This window comes from Rissa tridactyla, chromosome 3 (assembly GCF_028500815.1).
Source record: "Rissa tridactyla isolate bRisTri1 chromosome 3, bRisTri1.patW.cur.20221130, whole genome shotgun sequence".
Classification (NCBI taxonomy): domain Eukaryota; kingdom Metazoa; phylum Chordata; class Aves; order Charadriiformes; family Laridae; genus Rissa; species Rissa tridactyla.
In genome coordinates this window covers 97,565,961-97,591,345 of record NC_071468.1, presented here as the reverse complement: position 1 = coordinate 97,591,345, position 25,385 = coordinate 97,565,961, and the positions used below count along the sequence as shown (strand labels likewise).

The window sequence follows — 25,385 nt, the reverse complement described above, 5'->3', positions numbered from 1 at the left end:
GCCAAAACCTGCTCCCACCCAAAATACTGCAGATAATGCTGATATAAAGGATGCCAACCAGCTGCGATCTTTGGAACACTGAAGGCAATTCTGTCAAATAAAATGTATGTAAATAAATAGAACACTTTATGGAAATATTGAAAATACTTAATTGAAACACACACTGAATGATAAACTAATTCTGTTATCTTTGAAGGAAACCCACTTTTTTGGTTCCACTATTTTATGGATCATGGTGCAGTTTGCACAGCTGCCATGTATTGAAAGCAAGTACAAATGGTATGCTCAGATACCAAAGGCACAGAAGATATTCACAGACTTCAATTTTAAAACTGACAATATGAAAATATATGATTTAATTTATTATAAAGTTGGGAAACGCTGAAAGGTAAAATATTCTCTGATATCTAAGCAACACATGACAATTTTTTTTCAGAGCTCACAGTCATTGATTGCTTTCATATATAGTGAGCATAATGACCTACTTTCAGACAGTAATACAAGGTGATGTTAGCTCAGATACACCAGCAGTCTGGCAAGGGCATTTTTAACTCTAGCTGCCGGTATTTCATACCATGGCAAGTTCATTAGGAGGACGTTACAATTCTATAACCATAATCTAGACAATATTTTTGTTCTTTTCCTGTATACCAGTAATGTCTTTTAATGCAATGAGAATTATCCACCGCCATTTATAACTCACTGTACCTTAAAAGCTAAAAGAGTTTTTGAAGCCAGCTATAAAAATGTCATAAAAAAGAACTTTCTGAAAAGCAACAATGCAAAGTAATTACATTTGCAAACCAGAAACCCTAGCAGCTATTGATCAGTTTGTCCTATAGCCTTGATTCTTTTTACAAAGTAACCAAAATTGTTAGAAGAATTAATTTTTATTCAAATCCTAATTAAATTATGTTCATGTGACTAATTTTTGCATTATAAGCAACAGTAATACAATAGAAGTATAAATGAGCTACAGAGTGAAAAAATCCTTTTTCAACAAAGGACTAAGCACAGTGGCAAAAAAAGGGAGAAGAAAATGTAGAAATGGAAAACATATAATCTTTTAAGGATACCTTCTCCTTAATTTCATAAGTTAACTTTCTTCTGTCCCAGAAATACTAGGTTGCATAACATGCATTAACACTGCGCACAATTTGCACAAATAGCGCATTTTTTTCATTAACTCAAGCCTGCAACTCTTATTATTGTGCCTGACTGATACCACCCATCTTACCCTCCACTTACTGCAAACACCTCAATGAATCTACGCCTGAGTTACCAACAGTAACCAGAATGGAAAGCAGAGAAACATGATGGTCACCACCTCTTCCCCTTTTCCTGCTCCAAAGATGCGTAAGACCTGCATTTCACAACTAATACAGAAAGAATGAACCCCTGACTACCTTTTTCGCAGAAGCGACCAGTGAAGTGTAGTGGGCAGTCGCACTGAAACGAGGTGGCCCCAGAAGGCAGAGAGAGAGGGTGACAAGTCCCGCCGTTATGGCACAGTCCTTCCAGGCATACAGACGGCGATTCAGGGGAAATCCGAGAGGGCACAACAGGCTCAGGCAACTCGGGCACCTCAGAAGAAACCATAGGGAATGCTGTTGACAGACGTGTGGGTACAGGAATCCTGAAAGGATAGAGACAACACATCAAAACAAAAAATCACGAGACATAATTTTGCCACTGCACTTCAGTTTCATTTAAAAAACAGCTGGTTTCTTTTGTTTAGGAATTCAGATTATATTTAAGAAAATGTGAGTATATTAGTAATTCCCAAATCAAGTTCCCATCCTGAAAACTAGCAAAAAGATAATGAAGGTATTTTTCCCTGTGAAGGAGCAAGAAATAAACTCCATGCATATAGCACAACATGTACGTGCCCTCCCAATTCCTTTTTGGTGGATGTCAACAATAGAGTCATAAATAAATACAGGCCTGTATTATTAAATATTTTATTGCTTGACGTTCTCAAAGCTCTTAAGGCTGTTCTAGAAGACACGACTTTCAAACAAGTAGGTTAAGCATGCGTATGCAGGAGGACAATGCTGTAGTACAGCAATACAATATCTTTGAATTCATAGAAATAACTGGGGGGAGGGAGAGAGAGATGGGTTTGTTTTCATTTTTCCCCACATGAATGACATCCTCTGTCTCGTCTCAATTTTTGAGCTCTCACATTAACTGCTAGACTGATATGTTAATCATTTTCCTTCTTTTCAATTATTTTCTATCTCAAAGTCGCTAGAAATTAGTGAGCAATACCACCTGTTTGTCCTAATTATCTCTTTATTATTGCTTTTTGTCTTATACAGAGAGACAAACTTGTGACTCACTAAAACCATACACATTTAAGGCTAACGATTTACTAACCAGAACAACTTATATGCACCACACAAATTACTACGATGAAGGCAAAGCAAAAGGAATCAAAAGTCACAAGAAGATTCATGGCTATTTGATAAGCTTGCACAATTAAAAAAATAGTTTTCACTAAATTTTACATGAAAGAGACATTCTTCTTTCATTTTATGAAGTTCAAGAGGTTCTACTTTTTCCCAGATAACAACTTCTAATTTTGAAATTTGGCAACAGTAATCTAATAAAATATCTTACTATTTTTACTTCATCAGCAATTTATACTTTCTGAAAAATTCTCTTACGTCTTGATACTGTGCAAAAAAAAAAATCATATTGGAGAAAGGGAGATGAGATTGAAGTGAAATGTCACTAACATTTTGGCCAAAACAGAACATAGAAATGACCTACTTCACGCAGTGGTTTATAGGCATCACAGCCAGTGAAAGCTAGTGTTTCTGGCAATGTGTTAAACCTGCTTTACAAAAAATAAAAGCGGCAAAAGCACTGTGATGGGACCCCTTCAGTGGGACTTTGCATTCTCCACTCTAGGCATTTGTCGTCTTAAATCTAGCTTCCAAATGTCTTACATAGCCTGTTTAGTCATGACAACCTGAAAATGGATTTTCATAATTTATTTTTTGGAATCCATGTTTTATAAAGTACTAATAAGCTTTATAATATTGTGAAAGAATATAGTACATCACATCCCAGTTAAGTATGGCACGTGTAAGTCTCACTAAATGAGAAAACGAAAAAAATCCACTCTCTGCATCATCCATACAGCATGTGTAAAACCTGTATGAAGACGATGACACATGCTGAACGGCGGGGAGAACGGAAAAGAAGCTGGACAAAGGAAGGACAGAAATAATTCAGGACAAAGTAAATATCTGAGGGGACCCAGAGAAAGGCATAGTAATTGAGAAAGGAATGGAGCCCTGGGAAAGAGCGAAAGGGACACAGGGATTACGTGAGAGCAAAGAGGAGACATGCAGAGCAGTAAAGGTAAGGGAACTGTTAGAGGGGGATACTGAAGCAGGGACGCAAGCTGCCTACAAAATATAAGATAGCCAAAATACATGCACTATGGTGGTTAGAAATGAGGATACAGGGATTTCAAGGCAGTGAAAAGATATCCACTTTGTATGAGAGAAAAGCGTCCAAAAACATGGCAGACAATAAGGCGGCTGAAAACAAATCCCTAAAAGATTTCAGAGGCTGAGGACTTGCTGACTTTGAGGCTTTTTAAGATTTTTAAGAAAAATAAGAAAGTTATTAAGAAAATAACTTAATTCCTGTTTATTTCCATTTACATGAAAAGAATAACAATATTTCCATTTATACGAATGGAATTACGACAAAGAAATTGCTGGGTTTATAACCATCCTTTTCTTCTAAGGGAAACAACTAACACGGTCTTCACGTGGGCTATTCCACTCATAGCAGCATTAAGAGTGCACTAATATGAGTGTTATCTTCTGCCAGGCTAGCACTGCCAAGTAAAAATGCCTAGTCACCCGCTGCTGAGATTACAACCGCTGATTAAAAAAAAATTAAAAAATAAAAAAACCTTAATTTTCTCCCCAAACATGAACTAAACGTTTGAGAAGCTCTGAACTATTTGTAGGCTTACATAAAGAATCAGAAGTTTACCGGAGAAATTTATTGGGAGCTATTACTGGGATTTGGGATTGGTTTTTCTCTTCCTCCTGGAAAAATATCAACAACAGAAACTAAATAAAACTTGGGAAAGAATGAGGGCCTAAACTAAGGTCTCACTACTAGCTATTAGAAAGACCATTTCTCTAATGACAGATAAACCTATAGATGAACACAGCAAAAATTATTCTTCTCAATCTGGTCACGGCTACCGTCAGGGGTAAAATACTGAATGAGAGGGGTATCTGCCTGACTGGCAAATCCTGCATTCTTGTATCCACTGGAAGCACTGATTTCCAGCCACGGAAGTTTCACATCCCCTTTCTGGCAGGAAGCTACCGTTTTTCTCTAAAACTTTACGAGCGCAAGTGGCACAGCCTCGCTACATTTTTCGGTTGACACTCTAATCCACGGAGAAGCAAGCAAGCAAAGCTCCTTGGCAGGTTGATTTCTCCCTGGTTCATTTGCTAGTCTTTCGCAAGGGTGTCAGCCTTCGCAGTGACATTCTGGATGTTTTGCTTCTAGATGGTGCCTGACTGCTTAGGTGCCAGCACGGCTTCCCGGCGCCCCGCGGCTTGCTGCCTTACTCTCCCCAAAAGCCGAGAAGAGTTTGCCCGGGCTGGGGGGTGGCGCAAACGTCTCTGCAGCCGCACTCGCAAGCCAGTCAAGCTGCTGTTGTTGAATAAGTAACGATTCTTGGCTCAGCCCAGTTTAACTAAAACATTTATTTGAATAACGAGCCAAAGAAGTGTTTGGAGTAATTTGGTAACCGAGGCGGTAAAAGTTTTGACAAAGCGTAACCCAAATAAATCAGGCAAAACTTGATTCACTGACGCTATGCAACAAGGCCACAATTTTCTGTGTTTTTCTCTTTTCAATTTCCCAGCCTGTCACTGTCTCTCAGGTCAATAACACGCACAAAGATCTTCTAACTTGCTGCCAGCATCAACACATTGTTTTTAATCTTAAGATGAGCTCAAACAGCTGAGTTTTAAAGGCCTGTAACCTTGTGTTTCATAGCTGAGTGCATGTAAGTTTGAAATGCTTGTCTAAATATAGATGTTAGTGCAATCTGAAGTCTTGTTTATTTTATATTACATTCTTTACCACTAAAGGAGATGTATGATCAGCTGAATGGCAGGAATATAGCATTTAGGGATCATGCTTGATGTTATGTTTTAAAACAAAAGCACACATACCCGACCAAACAGCACTTCCCGTTCCCTCCCCTGGGCTCTCCTCTTTTCAAACAGAGCTCCAAACTATCAGTGTGTGGAGTCAGGGCCACTGCAGGTTAAAAAGCTGACACAACATCTAGGAATCCCCAGCTGTGCCCTGGCCGGGCAGTGCGGGGGCTCAGCCTCGCCAGGGGCTGAGCTGTGTGTCACTGGTTTAACCCACTGGTTTAATGCCAGGGCCAGTGACCGGGGCGCAGAGAGCTGGGACTCTTCAGCCTGGAGAAGAGAAGGCTCAGGGGCATCGTGTCACAGAATCACAAAATCGCAGGGTTGGAAGGGACCTCTGGAGATCATCTAGTCCAACCCCCCTGCCAGAGCAGGGTCACCCAGAGCAGGTTGCACAGGAACGTGTCCAGGCGGGTTTTGAATGTCTCCAGAGACGGAGACTCCACCACCTCTCTGGGCAGCCTGTGCCAGTGCTCTGCCACCCTCAAAGTAAAGAAGTTCCTCCTCATGTTTAGGTGGAACTTCCTATGCTCAAGTTTGTGCCCATTACCCCTTGTCCTGTCACTGGGCACCACTGAAAAGATCCTGGCCCCATCCTCCTGACACCCACCCTTTAAGTATTTATAAGCGTCAATTTGTATAAATACCTGAGGCGGAAGGGAGGGGAGAAGATGGAGCCATAATCTTCTTGCTGGTGGCCAGTGAAAGCACATGGCCTTGGACACAGACAATGGCAATGGAGACAGAATGAAATACAAGAAATTCCACTACAAGAAAAAAACTTTTTTTTTTTTTTTTCCATTGGGGTGATCTATCTGTACAATGGACTTCAAACTGAGACCTGCAAAGAGAGCAAGCTTATCCCAAAAGTACTTCATTATCAGGCTGATGGCAGCCATGTCTGCAGAAGCACTCTGACATTTTTCCTGGAGTAGGCTGATGAGACAGGTGATGGCACGGGAGTCCCAATGATGTGATAACATCTCCACTGCCTATATCTTCTGGTACTTACGCACTTAACATTTTATTACTGAAGTAAAGGATTTAGCCTTATCTGATAGGAGTTTGATAAGGAAGTTTGTATTTTTAGCTTGTCAATAAAGTGATTTGTGCTGGGAAGCAACTGCTTTTATTTGCAATTTTCCTTGGTGGAGAAGTGTGTACATGCCATTTTTCTTGGGCTATGACAGACTATTATTTTAAGCAAATATTTTAGATTTTGGAGCCAAAAGAAAGATTTTTCGAGGTCATTAGCATGCGTGGTAGAATACCAGTTCAAAACCTTATGAAACTGAAAACAACTGCACTTCATGGAAATGTCAGTTTGAACAGGAATAAAAAGCTAGTACCTTGCGTGTAATTTGGCAAGAATGAACAAAGCCTTTCACAGACTGCTTATTTCACTGTTCACAACCATGTCAAGAAGAATACTTTAAGTGGCATTTCACTGATTTCGATGCATCCACAGACCAGTATAGCTACACACTTACCCTACTGGAGAAACCACTTAAATCGCTCGACACAGTAATTGAGAAAACAATTTAAGAGATCACCAGAGAGGGATTATTTTTGTTCAGCGGTTTATATCTGAATCTTATTTCCTCACCCATCCCACTCCTTGTTTTATTTGAAAGAATCAGGTGTCTGTTTTCCTAACAGACATGACTTTTGATCAGGCTTATCTCTTTAAAAAATTCAACTCTCGATGTGTGTTCCAGGCTATGAGCCCAGCTTCTCCCTCCTACTAGGCACAAGATTTGGTAGCAGAACTCAGTGACACTGTAGTTGCAGCTTTCCAGTTAAAAATTCGCAGTTGGTATAACATCATTTGCAACTGCTTTTGCACGCACAGCATCTCATTTAATGGTGCAAACTCTTAGCAATGCAAATAATATATTCGATATACAATACATAAAGATGTGAGAATGCAATTAACAGACATAATTAAGTTTATGAAAGCTTCATTTACAAATACAGAGAAAATACCATGAACTCCAGGATGCACAGCAGTGCCAGATACGGGAAGAAATGTCAGGTACAGAAAGAGACAGGAAAGGGGAAAAGGAAATATGGGTACTAAGAGGCATATTCCTGCTCTGTTTGCTTTAAAGCATGTAGATTCCATAGACTTTGCAACAGATAAATAAGTAAACGTGACACAGAATTTGCAGCAACAATATTTATGGTGAAAGTGTAACAGCAAAAGCCTTCCTAAACAAGACATTGAAGTGAGCCTTCCTTAGATGACATTTGAAAAAACCCCTCTTAGTCCCTAAGTTTAGGTCATGACAAATAATGTTTTTGATAGAACTGAATTTCTGTACCAAACCCAGTCCTCTTTTTACTTGCCTTGCTCACAGAACTGAGCACAGAATCTCTCCGTTGTTCACACCAATCTTCACTTTGGTTTGGTTTTGCTGTTTCATAGCCTTCCCCATCCTCCCTTTTAAGCCTCTCGACTTTCTACCATCCAAACATCAAACTCAAAAAAAGGAAGAGCAATCAAAGCTACTGAGCACGGAGTGGACCAATGTGCAAATCTTAAACTTTCTGATGTTTAGGCAAATCTTGAATCTGTCTACACTGCAGCTTTCCATTTTGCATTTAGTCAAAAGTCACAGTTAGAAAACCACTTTCCAGTTTCCTTTTAGCTGCTATTCAGAAAAACGGCACTTGAAATGCCCGAGTACTGCATCTTTTTGTTGAATGATGCTTTTGTTTCTTGAAACTAGTGGTTTTGAAAGGGAAAAGTACTTTCATTCCCTCCTTGAAGATTCTCTCAGCAGATCAGAAATGTTTGTTGGGGTTTTTTTTGGTTTTTGTTTTTTTTTTTTAACATGGCACTATTTGTCCTTCTGAAAAGCCTCTGCAAGATTAGAATATAACCATTCTGTCCCAGTCCTAAATGGCTGAGTAAATTGTACTGGGTAAATTAAGTTCCTGTAACAGAGGTGCCAAGAGAGGTATCTAAAAAAATCACAATTGCAGAATGGAGTCACTACTGTTTACCAAGGCTTCTCTCTAGCTGCAAGGGCTAAAGACATTCTTCCACTTCTATGATGCCAGCCATAATTTAGACTCCAAAATGGATGATCTACCTATGGATGATTATCGCACAACGTGTCTGTGAGGGATAAAAGAGAATTACTTCTAGATCCTGACTATGCAATTGACTTCCTAAATAATAATTCATGTCAGGCAAGAGTTCTGCATTGCAATTATCGGGATTGTTGTAGCCAAACCTTTGGTCTTTGCCCACAGTGAAGATTCTCCAGATGGCTAGAGCCCTGCCTCACCAAGAAAGAAAGTGAAATGCTTCAAGACATAGATTAAAAAAAACAATTATTACGGTGTAAAAATCCAAGTCTGTACTCAGGTGAATCTTCTAACCCAAGGGATGGGGAACCGTATGCTAACACTTTTCCTTTCTCCACTCGACCCAATAGATGCTTGTTCTATGAAGGACAGAAGGGGACTGTCTGGGGATTGGTTTGGGGAGTTCTTACAGCACTTCTGGTAGCAGACTGGCAAGTTTATAATTCCATCAAGCTGAGGACACAAATGAAGTCAAGTATCTCACAAATGAAGTCAAGTATCTCATATACCACAACAGTTCTCTTATCATTGATCTGCAGAATAAAAAGGAAAAGCAAGTATGTATTACCATTGGACGTGTCTTGCACAGCCTCATCTCAATTTCTTCTGCACATGCCTAGTAGATCTTGCCCTCTGAGAGACACACTAATGAAGGATGAGTAGAGGCATTCTCAGACCCTAATAGGAGTGAGGGGGTCTCTCAAGAGAATCAAAGTGCTTCCAGAAATTTGTCAGGCTGGAACTTCAATGCACCCTGACTACATTACAGATAAAATGCAGTTTTGAAAGTACATACTTTTCTTTTTAGATGCCAGAATAGTTTAGGCATCTACGTAATTTTCACAGACAGAGTCCTTAATCTCTTTTTGCATTTGTTTCCCTATGTGCTGAAAACAGTTCTCGCTGGATAGAAAGCATTTTGCTATTCAAAGACTGTGTGACTGGAGAGAGATGGGAATATAAAAACGCATTTTGTATCACACAATATTGAAATTAGCATGAGAGCTGGCCTGCAGGCAAGATAAGACAGACGTATGGAAATTATTAGTACAGAAAGAGTTAAAATTGCACAGTACTGTTGTGTATTACCTAGTCTTTCTTCCAGACTTAATTTCTAATTATATCTTAATGCTGGAGAATGGCTGGCATGCATAAACACAAACATCATTTATTCATCAGTAATCTGGCATTTAATTAAAATATTACTGCATTCTCATTGAGTGCATAAGGAAGAACGTTGTAAATATGACAGGTCAAAACCCCCCTGTGATATTAACAGGGTGAAAAAATATACTACTGAAAACTTCCTGAATAGTATTTCACAAGGTAACATATAGGGAACTAAAATAATAAGTCTTTATGTACATTTTTTTTCTATGAGGAAAAAATGATTTTGTAGTCAATAAAGCATGTGTCACAGATGAGAGAGTAAACAACAGCCCGTAACTGGAGTTTACTTAAGAACTGATGATATTAGAGCTTTTACCCTGCTTGATTATCTCACACACTCCCTCACGTCCTCACACCACCCCATGCCTTGTTATGTTCACTAGGCTTCCACTTTCCTTCCCAGCAGGGAGGTTGCTGCTGGTCTGGGAGGCTTGAGTGGAAAGTCATGTTGATTCACACTGCTCATAGCAACTGGTCCTGACGGTTACCAGCCACGGCTCCTGTGCATCCCCTGGTATTCATCTCCACGCATCTTTCTCATCTTCACTACCTTCCCCCACTTCCAGGATCTTTCCTCCAGCCAGGATGTTTACCTCCTTCTTTCCTGGCCCCCTTCTTTTGTTCAAGACCACATCTTCTTTTCAGGACCTCTTATTTTTCAGCACTCACTTTTCTCTCCAGAGCCCCCTGCACCCATTTTTCCCAATCAGAATAGTCTCTCTGTGCAGAAGCACGATGTGAGATCAGCCTCATGAATGGTGCTTTTGTCTCATGTCTTTTTATTAATTGGAGGTTTCAGGATGTGTTACTACTGTTTGGCCCAGACATCATCAAAATTTACAGCCACCTCATACTGATTGCAACTATCAACTAGGAGACTACTGTTTGAGAATTCACAAGTTTAATTTTGGATATTTGTGTGCATGTGTGTCGCCTTATCTGCTGCCTGCTATTGTTTAAAATTTAATCCATTTTTTTTCCCTACAGCTGTATAACATTTTAGAGTGTCCTAGTGTAAGAGGCAATGCTGGTAGATGTCTTTTCTTCTTTCTCATATTAGCATGGAATGACTGTGGGTATGCTAAACAAAGTTCTTATTGATGGGATTTTCCTAAAGCAGGGTTGTAAAATGCTGGAGTGCAGAATATTTTTCTCTCGTGCAATTGGAAAACTATTTGAATTTTGGCCACAATGTGTTTTTGTAGTGAGGACTCTCGCAATACTTGAGAGTGAACAAATACTGTAACAACGACAGTGACAGCAGAAACAAGAACAATGAATAACAAAGTAATTAACATGTCCAATACTTACGACCTCATGTTCAATCTCTCTTCAATTCCAAATTCTCCAAGGCATCGAAATGCCACCCAAAATAGCTTTTTCCTTTCTAAATATTTGAAGACATTTCATCTGCCAATAAAACCCTTAGGACAGAATTCACTTTGCCAAAGATTATCTGCCTAAGAGTTTGGAAACCTGCCTGAGCTGATCACCTTGGTTGTCCCTATAGACAATCTATAGGCAGAGAGAGGCATCTCCAGTTCATCCCGCTGTAAGATAGGTGTTCACCTTGCTCCACTGACTAGAGATGGAACTGGACAAATTAACTTTAATGAATAAGGACAAATTCCTGCTTCTAGTTAATATGTCACACTTAAAATCATGTGTGTTTTGGTTATATAACTGAAAACCACCACATTTTTAGGAATTCAAAACATGTCCTAAAAGCATTCCCTATGAATTGCATGCCTTTACAGCAAAGAACAGAGCTTATTTTACCCTGTTACAACCTAAACCTTTAAGCAATTTAAGTTTGCAATGAAGAGACTGATGCAACTTCAACATTAGTAAGAGAATGTGTCTCTCGTTTAGCAAAATCATAAAACATGGAGAGATAGTAACAGGCAGCATTATCGGGACTGAAACTGGGAAGTTTTATTATTAGTGTGAACAACTGGAAGAAAAGCATAACAGTTCACAAACAAGAAATAAGGAAAGGAAACTCCAGATGCCTTGTCAGCAGGTTTCTGTCTTTCCTTTCAACTTGCGGAACAGTACTCAAAACTGTCTGCACAGGAACCAAGATCAAATGCAGCAGAAGAACAACATGCCACTGCACTGCCCTAAACTATTCAGTTTTGGTCAGGACTAGGAATAATTAAGGAGCTGCCTTTTCTTGTCCTGGATTACTTAACAGAAAAATGCTAAAAATGGATTATTCATACCCTCCCCTCTTCTTATCAGCCGAAAGGCAAGATCACAGGCAAGCAGAGAACACGTTAAACTAAAAGTATGTTATATTGAAATTATCAGGTGCTCAACCTGTTCCAGGGTAACATTTAAATGAATTGATATTTTGTGTCCATTGATCCTAACAGCTTTTGGTTACCATAAATGCTACCTGAACCCAAATGCTGTGTCATTGGAGCTTTAAGGACCCGGTTATGACTCGGGACTAGGCAATGCCAGTTGCCAAAGTCATTGATCTTTCCAGCTACAAAACAAGTTACAAAGTACAAAACAAGTACAAAGCAAGAGACAAAGGGAAACCTGAGGCAAAACTGGGAGAATATTCTCAATAGCAGAATGAATACTTCTAGTGTTAGCTTCGGATTGCACTACATTTTTCTGCCATTCATAACCGAAGTCATGAAAAGCACCTATTTAAAGCATCCATATTAGTCATTTAACAGGGTCATTATCTCAAAGCAGATCGGGTATAAGAATACCAACCGAATCCTCATAATCGTATCAACAAAACAATCTTATGATAGCTATCATCTGAAACACAATCAGGAGGTTAAGAGATAGATTACTTTGTTGTGCTATTAATCTTTTGATTTAAATGACGAAAATAAAACCCACCATGGAAAGCAGATTGTCCTTTGCCATTTGCAAAGGGTTTAGTAGGGCTTAGAAGGTACAAATACACCTTTTTTAGTAAAAAATAATAAGTTCCTTCAATTAGTCAAGTGTGATGAAAAACTGACAAAGGCTTAATTATATGGCCATATTCCCAAATTAGAGAATTTACCTTACTCTGTTTACATTGGAAATTTATTCTGAAGGAAAAAAAAATATTTACTTTAAATAAAATTAATCTTATTTGCAAGTAGAACCATCTTGCCACTGAAGAGTTCTGAAGTCTGGTGAATTTCTTTCGTATACTTTAATTCAGTCAAGACTATTTTATGTCTTCTGGTTTATGAAATGGATTTTGTAATTGGTAAATCCTGGAAGACAGTTATTGATGTTACACTTGTGTTTATGCTGCCCAGAAACTCAAGAGATCTAACCACTTCCCTTTGTTTTCACACACCACTCACTCAATTTTGTAACACCCGCGTTAGGCAGTTTGTTCGAAGAAATTACTGCATTTTCAATTGCCTAATGTCATTTGGCCTTCAGCCTTGCTCCATACACATGTAAAAATTTCATATTACATCTTGTTATTTGTATAAGGAACTGTTCTGATGGTTAAGAAATGCTAACTCACACTTTTGTGTCAACTAGGACCTTGTATGAGTACTAGTAGCACAGCATCTTCTTCTGCTATCTACCTCTTAATTTTAGTGTGGATGGAGAGAGGAAAATGGGGAAATCTGGCTTCAGAGAGCTGGCCTGGAGCATGTATGTCTCAACAGGTTCTTGTCTTCTTCTCATAGAGACAAGTGGGTTTTTTGAAGTTCAATTCATTTATGTTCATATCCTCTTTCTGACACTGTAACTTTCACAGCTCAGGATTTTATGAGATGAAATCCTTCCTTTTACCCATACATAGATAAATTACTTCAGACTTCTACTGTTGCTATGACCAACCACTGCTTTCTTTAAGCGTCAGAGCTTCAAACAAAATCCTCAAAACCACGACTAATACTGTTTCTAGAAATTTACCAATGACTCGAGAAAGATGTTAGTAGGAGCTAAAGAAGAGGACACAAACCTCAAACTTATCTTTATATTGTCTGTGTGATTTTGAGTGAATTGTCAAAAGTATGCGTGTATACCTACTGCAGTTTTGCACAGACAAACCAGTGATTTCTGTATACTCTGAACATTCAACACATTACAGAATTTAATCTTCCGAGAGCCAGACTTTCTTTTTGTAACTATTCATTTTAAAGTTTACACAAATATTCTGAATTGCTTATGCTTCTGTTTTCTGCTTTTCATATGCTAATTCTTTGGGGGAAAAAAAAAGGATTTTTTATTCTCATGAATATATCATGATCTGTCTTGAATTTTAGGTTAATTTTCTCAAGCATTTTCTCTTTACCCAAGAGCTGTGATTTCACTTTTAAAGAAGGAAGGAGAAAAAAGGAAAGGATACAACAGGATTTAAAGCTGTTCTTTTTCTAAATAGTTACTTCAACAAGGATCAGTAGCATATTTTTTCAAATGTTACGCTAGTGTTTCAAGGCTGCAGGGGGCACTGATGCACTGTATATCTACAGTACCGCAGAGCAAGAGTCAGACAGGATATGATTAAACAGTCCTGCAGGTTACAGATACAGAAAAAAACACATAAACTATTTATAATCAATTTAGGTTTTGAGAAATTAGGTAATTGTAAAATATTTATATGAATTTTGGAGGGGAATTAATGTTTCTTTTACTGGTAAATATATTTGTTTTTCTGCTGCAATCAAGTACTTGTAGGGATAAGACTGTTTTCTTAACTTTATAACCAAGGTCCCTTGAAGGATGATATATCTTTCTAGTATTGCATTACTTAATATTACAGCCTTATTACAGCCTTAAACAAACAATCCCCAGTCCCTGTAGAAAATAAAATTTTGCTTAGCAGCTCCCCAGAGAAGGCGGTTTATTGGCTGTTGATAATAACTTGTTTATATATTAATCAGCCAATACAGATACTATCTGATTCACAGACTCATTTAGGTAAGAATGTATTACAGCAAGAAAAAACGATATATTTTATCAGTTTATTCACTATTTTCTATTTTAGGACCTAAGAATGATGGCATCTAAGATGTAGACATTTCCTGATAATAAGAACGTATGCCAATTTATCACTTGGCAACATATGGTAGACATGCAACATTAGAGTTTAATCTCTTCTGTTTGTCTCAGATCTTTATATTTCCTGCAGTTACAACTGTACTAAGCCTAATAAGTTATGCCTGTCTTGAGAATCCTTTCTAGAAAGAATATGCAGTCTAATTGCAACACAGCAACACGTGAAGAAGACACCACTTCAATTGGTAGTTTGCACCAATTATAATCATCATTACTGTTACAGCCTTTTTGGTTTATTACCAATTCAGATGATCTGGTTACAGCCTTCAGCCACTGGTTCTAACATGCTGGTCTCTGTTGAGCTAAAGAAACCTCCTCTGTGTCCAGTATTTCTCCTCATTAAAGATATGTGTTACCTTCGTATAAACTATATACCTCAGTCATATTTTAGAAAAAAAGCAAAGAGTCCGAATTCCTGAAGCATCTTTCTGCAAACCTTTCTTAAAAAAAACCAAACACCAATTTCTTTGAGGATTTTTTTTAAATTATACCTTTCATCTTTTGCACTTTTTAGGTACTGCTCCAGTGCACAGCAGTACACAATGCAATACAGTACAACTGATATCACAATCAACAGTGTACACAGAAATGAAACTGTCTTCCAGCTTTCTTGTTCAGACACACAGAAATCACATTTATCATTTTGCTCCAGAAGCTTACATTGAGTTGCTTGTCTACATTAACTAAAAAAAACCTCTTCAGAACATTGTTGTACCATTGGGGTTTGGCCTCTTTAAAGAAGAACTTCAAATACAAAGTTTTGTACAAAATTAACTTCAAAAAAGTTACTACATATTTCCATTTTTCAGGCCTTACAATTCTTGTAATAATTAAACCTGCAATGTTTGAACGATTTTAGAGGAATTTTATTTTATTGAAAATACATTTTATAAAGTTAATTGCATATTAATATATGAAATTTTGATTCATAGGTTCACAATACATATCACTACAGTGGGCATCTTTTGGATATCAATAATATAAGGGACTTTAAAAAAATCTGGTTTTAAAACTTGGATTCTTAATAATTTTCTGAAATGAACAGTTGTTATTAAAAGTGCTCTGCCAAAGAGAAGCTCAAACCGTCTTTTTTTATTGTAAAAAATGTTCAAAACCTTTTCCAGAAAGTGGAATATTATTTGTGATGGATTTTATTTTCTACAAAAACCCACAAGGTTCTGTGATGTTGCTGATTGTTTCACTTTTATCTTCGTTAAATGAGATTTTTACTAACCCACAAATACTTTATAAGTCATGAAGTCCTGAGGTCTATTCACTGACACAATGAAGGACACAGAATGGATGCCAGCAGAGAGCTGCTAGACAGAATATAGCTGAACTTCCCAACTTTTCCCTTCAGATTCCGGCTGTAAGCAGTTGAAGGCAACTCTTATGATTTCTTATTACTCCTGTATCAAATTCAAAAGTGAATCTCAAAAATCAAAGAGAAAGTATTATACTGATTCAAGCTTCCAGTAGGCAAATTATTCCGTTCAGTATGACTCTCATTCTTACTTGTTCTATCTAATATGCCTCTCTTCACAATACAGTCTGGTATAATAACAAGAACAACTACATCTCCATTATGAGGCACTCTTTGCACGTAACTTGGATGTCATGGAAACCTGCTCCAATATTTAATTATTTGTGAGTATATAACAAAACATTTTTTTCTCTATAGATTGCTGTAATTGGAATGACATCAAATGCTCGCACTAAAGCTAAATGTGACTGTAGTCCAATAAAGAAAGCATGCAAGATAATTTCTTCTGCTATTCCATTCTTTTTAGACAATTCCTTCTGTTATATACTTAGCTTTCTTGAACCACTGCTCATAAAAAATTTAAGAGTAGATATATATCGAAATGTTCTTAAGCAGAATTCTGTCAAACCATCCCTGCACCCATCTGCAACTTTTAAACGGGCAGAAAAAATTGAGATTATTTTTTCTGTTCTAAGAGAGTAGAAGAAGCGAGGTTTATTATTCACATACCTGTCTGGCTAGAAGCCCAAGTGATTATTTCAGGAAGCTACTGAACCATACTACTTGATGTCTTGTGTCACTAAAATAATTTTTCTTAAGCATTAAGGTAAAGTTTCCAAAGAGCACTGTGATGGCTATGACACATGGTATTATTAATGCTGTGAAAAAATAGGTAGTGAATTTTTAAGAACTTTGAAAAATGGCTTTAAATTTAGTTTTTATTTTGTGAATCTGCTCCAATTTTATAGGAAAGTTAGGATGTTCTCAATCCAATTCTTTTTTTTTTTTTAATTCCAGGAAAAGGAATTCATAATTTGTTTTTCGGGGAAGCTGTGCTGAAATCTGAAATGAAAAAGTTACATTCATTCATGAGAAAATAAGTCTTTCTCATAAATCTTAGAAGTTTTACATTTCAGAAGCTAATCATGTTCAAGCACAGTTCTTGTTTGAATGGCAGAATTTCTAGGGAAATATAAATACTCAAAGCAATTTGGCAGAAGGTAAGTGACACTATGATTAACCTAGAGCAACCCAAACTGTTGTGGCAATCTGTAGGGTTCCTGGAACTACGATCTTTGACGTAAAGCAAAAAGGGGGTTCTCCTCATTTGCTGGAGCTAAAAATAGACCTCTGAAATCCTACACTTCTCCATGTGTCAGATTACCATGTAACCCAGAGGTAAGAAAGGCTGAAAGACTGCAAAAAGGCTTTTAAGCTATCTTGGCAGCCTCCTAGTTCTGATCACTCTTGACACTGAAGAAGCTCCAAGTACAGAGAATTCACTGTGTTGTCCTTTAGACTATAATGCCTCCCAGAATTTCTGCACCACTCCGTGGTGGTTCACTGAGCTCTGTCACATCCTTAACTCTCTTATCTCCTGTGTAAGAACTTGTGATGATCTACTGAACAGGCTCCTGATGATAGGCAATCTCTCCTATTTCCATGTTTTAAGAATGTGTGTGATGTGCCGTGGATGGATACAGTGACTTTATACACTAATCACAGTTGTTTGTGGCGCTTTCAATCTACCGCTCAACGTAAAGATGCCAAAGCAGATAGATAGAAACTTTTTGTTGCAACAAAAGTCATCAACACGTATTTTTCCTGCCTAAACTACTTATGTAACAAATTTTGTTCTATACTATGAGTATTCTGATTAAAGCTTCACACTTTTTACTGATGTATAAAGGGATCAATTTATATGCAATGTTTAAATATTTGGGGTGAAAGAAGCTTTATAAATTCTGTTAATAAATTTCGTAATCATATAGAGTAAGAATCACCAGTAACTGGAGATATTCAGTATTGCATAACTGCACTAAAATGGATACAAATTGTGACATGAGTGCAAAATAGCATTTCTCCAGCACTGGAACCTTTTCTTCAGAACATGAAACAAATACGTTCTAAAATAATGAACACATGAACAGTACTAGAAAGACAATTTAATTAATAAATCCATAAGTCTTATTCATAACAAAATTTCCTTTCTGTGCAACTGTATCAGGGTGTTTTCCAAAATATCTGAGATATTATTTATTTGCAGTAACACACTGCCTCGGACTTATGCATTGGCATGCATACATTGACATATAAACTTGCAAATGGCTCCTTGATAGAAACAGAAGAAAAAAATGCATGGTATCTTTTAAGTTTGTCTTATTAGCTTCCATGCAGACACCTGGCAATTCCAGCAGAAATCCACATCTCACTGTTCATTACAGACACAGTAACAGACAGTGACTGCCACTGAATTCTGTTGACAGAATTAAGAAACGATCCTCTGTTCCTATAACACACGTGCCTAAAGTTAGAGAAGTGTAAGTAAGGTCAACATAAACATCACCAAAAATTATTATTATTCTTTCAGAAATAGAGAGTTGCCCCAAGAAAGACTGGTGTTTTGTAATATGCTGATGAGAGGGAACTTTTTCCAGAAATAGGGAGAGAAACGAAATATTTACAAACACACATTATCTCACCTGCATGTATTTGACACATGGATTTGTCTAATACCCATCACAAACAATTTCACAGAATACTTCAAAAGACTGAGCTAAAGGCTTACACAACAATTTAAGCGATTTTGAGGATTTATAACAGTAGGAAAGACTAGATCTGTCACTTTTTTTTTTTTTTTCCTTTTTCAACATTGAAGTCTGTATCCCTGAAAAGCCACCATCTGAACAGGAATGCCAAAGGATGAAGAAAAGGTAACAGAAAAAAAAACAGAATTCATATACATATGCAGAACAGAAAGAAAATTGCACAGGACAGCAAAACTCACAAATGTAAAGCAAACATTGCAAACAAATTTTGTAAAAGATGAGGGAAATCAAGAATGGCAAATCAAGCAAAGGGGATGAAAGTATATAAAAGCAATTCAGGCACTGGAAAAGGAGGAAGTGGCAGTTAGAAACACACACAAAAGATTATCAGCCAGTAAGAAAATAAATGTATAAAGAAAGAAGAACAAATGCTTGTTATCAGTCTCTGTGTTAAAACTGCACTGAATTCTTATTAACATAATATCATATATGTGGTGAATACACGTGAATGATATTTCTGATTCTGTATTTCAGAAACTTTTAGTCCCATCTCTATGCTAATCACAGAAAACACAGAAAGGTTGTTAAATAAATAAAACCAAATAGTGCTAATACTAATAGTATTTTTCATTTGATCATTTTCTTCTACAGTGTTGAGGAACACTGTATCTTTTTTTTTCCTATTTCAGAATTAAGCACATAACTCCAAATTGTAAATGAAAAAATATGAGTGCGACTACCTATGCTGAGATGTAAGAATATAACTTAAAAGTACAAATAATCTCTCTTTCACATATAACAGAAGCGCAACGTTTCTCATAGGGTCTTGCATTTATTCATAAATTAAGATGTAAGTAGACAGAAAGCTTAAGTTTGGAACTCTGTGATTTCCCCTTCAGGTGTACATTTGATTGAATTTAAGTTTTTCAGCTCAGGTGGATTCATATGAAGAAACTTTTTAATCTCACCTGAGTCTTGTAAGGACTCTTACGATTAACGTACAGAATGCACCACCATAAGCACTTTTCCTTTCCCAGGTGTTAAATGGTAACCGATTTTCACAACCAGCTGAAAAATAAATTTCAACAGGCCCAACTTTCCACTTTCCAAAATATGCAGTTCATTCCAAAGACAGAAATCAAACATCTCAGACGCATGGTGTCAGATGCTCCAAATTGTGATATTTTATAATATTCTTAAAAAGCAGGAAATTCCACAGAGGAAGAGACAGGCTGAGAAATTGCACAGGAGACTGAACTTCACAAAGCTGTTAGGGGTCTGTTGGGATGTTTGTAAAAATATCACAGAAAACCACAGAATGGAAAGGGGAATACTCACACATAAGGAAGGGGATTTAGAGCTTGTTGGGAAGTGCGTTAAGTGAGGGGAAAGTGGAACCGAGGGCTTACTGAAAACATGGAGAGATCTCCAAAATGTATTGCATAGCTCCTGAGAAAATTGCCATGCATTAGGGAACCCATCAGTCCTCTTGATGGAACGGAACTTGGGTAATGCACATTCAAGAGCCTCTTTCCTAAATGCAAATAGCAATCAGAGCCTTCCCTGAAATGAAGCTCAGTTTCAGCCTGGAGAAAACATCTTAAGATAAATTAACAGCAAAATGAAATCTTTAAAAAAAATCAACTGAAAATCTGTCCAATGGGCAGTAATGAAAAACTCAGCTTATTAGCTCCTGTCTGTGAGTGCAAATCAGCCGTGTGCATTTGCATAAATCAGTGAGGCTCCTCTTAGGAAAACAGCAGTGTTTTTCTGTTTGCCGGTAAGGAATTTTTTTAAAAGGACCAAATCATGGCTTGGCTAGATAGATGTATATGCATATGCATCGACGTATGCATATTTATATTTGTATGTATATATTTTATCTATGTGCGTGTATTTGGAACCTTTGAATTTACTACGTGCGGTAAACTCTTACAGGAATATAAAGCAGTCCTGGCTCACAGACACTAAACGAGAAGTGAGCTGCAGTAAACACCAGCTTTTAATACTGGGACTCAAAGCTTAATTTATATATGTCATCTGTACTCTACCTGAAAGTGATAGTCATTTTTCCTGCAAATCTATTCCATTTTCTGAAACACTTACAAAAACTTTATATTGCATTAACACATCACAAGTATCTTGCCTGCTTCAGAAGAAGGAAAAAATAAAAAAGATTTCATTTCTTAACAGATCTCGTCCGAGATCTGTTATTTCCAATTGTCTCTTCTGCTACTGTTCGCCATTATATAATCTTTTTCAAAATTGCCTATATAGTCATAGCTCTGAGATAGGAATAGTTTAAACAATCTTAACACAAACTTTGACAAGATTTAGATAAGTATGTAGTCTAGCATAATTCTAGAAAACTACCTATTGGAGACTGACCTTTACTAATTGATACGATTCTATTATAACCTTTCCTGAAAGCACTCAGAGCACTTTTATGGCTGCAAATCTGCTTCTCAGAGAGTCAAGCTTAAATTCATCCTCCTGCCCAGATCATTATTCTGCCATTTCTTATTCCACTTTGGTTACATCCTATAGCAGGAAGCTCTGAGGAGCCCTCAGTGCAATACATCCCTCCTACTGTTCTCTCCTCCCCACGGTACCATTTGTTGTCGTGTATCTATGAGCTCCAGGCTTAAACATTGATGCATGTGATTAGCAGAAGATCTGGGCCATGGCCTTCCAGATTAACGGAGTTAAAGATTCATGCTTGAAGCCTCAGTGCTTCTGAGCACGCACAGAAATCCTGCATCTTTCATAACGATTAGGGTCATTGCAAGTTTTAAGGTCTTTGATCTTATTCTATTGCCCAGTGCTGCCTTTACCAACTGTCCTCTTGAATTTAAGCAGAATTTAGTACCTGCTTCCAAAATTACAGGAAAGGCAATTTCCATGTTGCCCACATCTCCCATTCAGTTCTACTAAGTTAAAACAATTCTCCCTCCTTTGCAGTCTATGAAATTTGCATTACAAAATATGAACGCTTAAGTTCCAAACAGCGTTCTTGCCCTATATATTTAGGGCATTTTAGACAGCAGATAGTCAGATATGTATGCCAGTGAAATTAATATTATGGCTTCGTTTTTTACATTTCTTAATTCTGAAAAATTTTTAAAGAGTAACCTACATTGCGTTGATCTCTGAGATAAGCAACGTGGAGTATATAATATCCTATGGAAGGTACTGACTTGTCCTGAAGTAGTGATGCCTATAGTCTTGAAAAGGTTAATGAACTGTATCTAAAATTTGTTTTTGAAAGCTCTCTATATTCCTTGCACATATTAGCTCATCCTTTTGGTATTTTAAAATTCAAATAGACCCAGTTAAAAAAAATGGCAGAACACATTTGAGTAAATTTCAGACCTATTAAAAATTCATAACCTTAAAATTCACTCGCAAGCCCATACACTTTAAGAAGTTTCCATATGTGTCCCTTTGGCTCATGTACACCACAATAACGAAGTAATCCATGCTGCTGGGGCACCAAGAAGTAAAAACCCCCGCAGAGTAACTGAATGCCACTAGAGTATGGCTAAAAATGCAAAAGCAGGGGCATTCAAAAGCATTAAAAATCGAAAACCAGGTGATGATATGTAGAAGGTCAATTAAAGAAAAATTACAACAGCAAGAGCAGAAATACTTAGTGGCATTGGATGATAAATACAGGGATGTTCTTACAGGAAGAAATTGGATTGCTTTGTCTGCCAAATTGTAGAGTACTCTGTTACTGCCAGGCAGCTCCAACTGTAGCAATATTGCATCAACAGAACCATATGAATTCTGCAAACAGGATGTAAGTACACCAGGCTTTCTAGCATCCAGCAGCTACTAGTATTTGTAACATATATAATCCATTACTGGCCTATTTAAGCAACTTCACGCACTTTCTCCTTTCTTCTCAAAACAAATGTCTCTTCCCAAGAAGCCTGTCTTGCAAAATCAGAATGGCAGCTGGGCTTCCTGGACACTTTCTGGGAAGCAAAATTTATATGTAAGGATTGATGATGGTCAGGATGCATGTGGGTTATACCTAAAGTGAAGAGCAAAGGATGCCGCAAGCTGCCATGTGTGGGCAGATGCGAAATTCACGTGTCACAGGGCAGGATTTACACCCATAACTGTTTGTTAAATGCACTTAGAGAACACTTTCCAAACAAAATGCCTTGGGTAACTCAAAGGGTGCAAAGATTTATTTCTTCATCAAGTTTGGACAAGGAGATGACACTGAGCTGCTCTTCTAAATAAAAATGGTGGCAGGTCTGTGCAGTGTAACAAGCTGAACTTTATGTTCAGAGTAAGTTTTACTGGCAAAAGATTAGATGCCTAGGACTTGAGGCAGGTGGTTGATTAGATAATGGGTTTGATGTTTACAGTCCTTTCATAACTTTGAGTGTGATGTGTGTAAGTTCATTAACGGGCTCGTGGTAGGAGTGCAGAGTCCAGATCTCATGGATCTTTCATTAATGATCCACTGAAAGCTAGTTAGCACTAGCTTTCTAACATAGTGTTTAAACAAGCACACAAACATCAATTAAGCTATTTTGTAAATTTTAGGGAAAAAATTAAAGCCATATGTAAAAAGGTTTGCGCAAAATTCTCCAGGGATATAGGACATATGTTCTATGACTAAAATCATACTCTTTTCTGAAAGTCTTCATGATTTACAAATGTCATTCACCTCTACTTACTTTTGTTTTCCACTTTCCCACATTCAAACCTTTTATATGCCAGAACAGAATCTTAATCTACAGCATTGTCTTTGCATAGCCTTTTACTTCAGTCAATAAGTGACCACAGCAATGTGAATATGCAAAAATGAAACCAAATGGCGGTTTTTTATGTATTCAGAAACAATACTTTCCAGTTTTTCAACATCTCATACATAGTAAATGTAGCAGCAAGTCATCAGGATTTGTTACAAGACTAATGGAAATCCCCAAACCATGAGTCGAAACACAACTGGCACATCACCCCACTTCCCACTCCTGTATTTTGCTGCAGATTATCTTGCTTAGTACAGTGTGTTTCAGCATTCATTGGGTGAAAACTCACTCTAAATAAGCTGTCAAGCTTAATTGAACTACTCTGCAAAAAGCATCTTACATAACGAAAAGGCTTCAGAAGCATTATAGGAAGCACAATACCCATCTATATAATACTTTTTTTTTTCTGTAACTATGGTTGAAATTATCTAAAATGGTCACCCTTTTTAAGGAAGAAAGCAAAATCATCACAAATACTTTCTTCTGATTTGAAAAGGCACAGAGGGTAGTTTACCTGCAATTGTCAACATTATTTCTTCCCACAGCATTAGAGAAGTTGAAAGGTCCCACATTATTGATTTCTGTGACTTGTATACAGCCAGTGAAATTGTAGACAGGTCCAGGTATCTACAAAGGAGAAAATGGACAGTTATTTTTCTTGTTGTCACTGCCATCAGTTTTAAAAATAATTAAGTTTCTGCAAAAGATTTGTAACATAATTTAACCCTACTCCTGAAGAACCCTCCTGGCCTCCATTTTTTCTCTAACTACATTAAAAAAAAATAAAATTTGAATGTGAAAAGAAATTACAGAAAGACAAGCAGTACTGACTTAAAAATAAACTCATAGAGTTTTGGACATACAGACAGCACCACAGATATAGTGAGACACCAGCAAAATGTGGAATTCTCTAAAATTAATTAAGTATTTATTTTTTATAGATGAAAACAGGTCATGGGGAATGGAAAACAAGGAAGCTTTTAAAAGTCTACTTTTAAGTTTACTGCTTCCAAGCTCAAAGAAATCTAGTACCATTAATAATGTTTCAAAGATAGCAAAGGACCTACTAAAAATGGGAATCACTGTAGGGGCACTGACAAAACACAGAACAATAAATGCATATCTCACCATCTAAGCAAATAACACTGACACAATATGTTGAGAAGTGTTCTAATATATAAACAAACCACCCAAAATGTTGCAACTGAGTCTTTATGAACTGGACCACTGGACTGGAACAGGTTCCTGGTCACACCAGATCACAGGTACCTGTCCTTGGGGCCACATAGCAGGTAAGACTCCATAGTTTATATAATAAATTTCATGCCAAAATAGGAAAAAAAAAGAACTATCCATGAAGATGAAAGTTCACACATCTGAATAGGGCATTGGGGGACTACTCAGGAAGAAAACATGGTAACGGTGGAAGAGGATATGACCTGAAGCACTAAATGGCAGCTGGTCATAAACCCACAGGAGGAGAAGCAAGCCTTGGCTTGGTCCTTAACACTGCAAAGGACCCGTTCCTAACACTGAGCATGAAGTCAGGTTTAGATACCCGCAGGTTTAGGTAGCTGCAGAAACAACAGAAAAAAAGCCAACGAGGACATAATTTTGTACAGGAACACTACATAAAAACTAAGAGACTTTTTAAAGGGAAATTCAAAGGAATATCCCAAAGGGTGAAGCACATGCAGATGAATACTTAAACTATCAGAGGTTCACATAAAATGTAAATAAACTACTAGGAAAAAAAAAAATACTTCAGAGACCCTCAGAAACCGGAATATTTAAATAGCAGGGTACAAAATGTTTATAAAGGCTAAAATACATCCTTTAAAATTTGAAGTCATGTCCAAATGAAGAAAAATAGGAAGTTATATAAATGTTGGCAGCAAAAATCCAATAAAGGAGGCCAAGTAAAGAAAAATAAAAAGATCTTGAGGAACAATTTGCTAAAAGCATAATGGCAAGCAGTAAATTCTTTTTAAAACCCAACAGAAGCAGTAAGCCTGCCAGAAAAGCTGTAGGGCCAATAGACCATCAAAGTATAAAAGGAATGTTC

General features: G+C 37.3%; 1 protein-coding gene across 1 annotated transcript in view; it reads right to left on the bottom strand.

Annotated features, from left to right (window-relative positions):
• EYS (eyes shut homolog) overlaps positions 1 to 25,385 on the bottom strand; it is an 874,211-nt gene that overhangs the window by 222,319 nt on the left and 626,507 nt on the right. Inside the window, exons 36-37 of the mRNA XM_054197017.1 lie at positions 23,835 to 23,947; positions 1,407 to 1,636 (exon numbers count right to left, since the gene is read on the bottom strand). Of these exons, the coding sequence (XP_054052992.1) occupies positions 1,407 to 1,636; positions 23,835 to 23,947 (343 nt within the window). The remainder of the gene's footprint in view (positions 1 to 1,406; positions 1,637 to 23,834; positions 23,948 to 25,385) is intronic.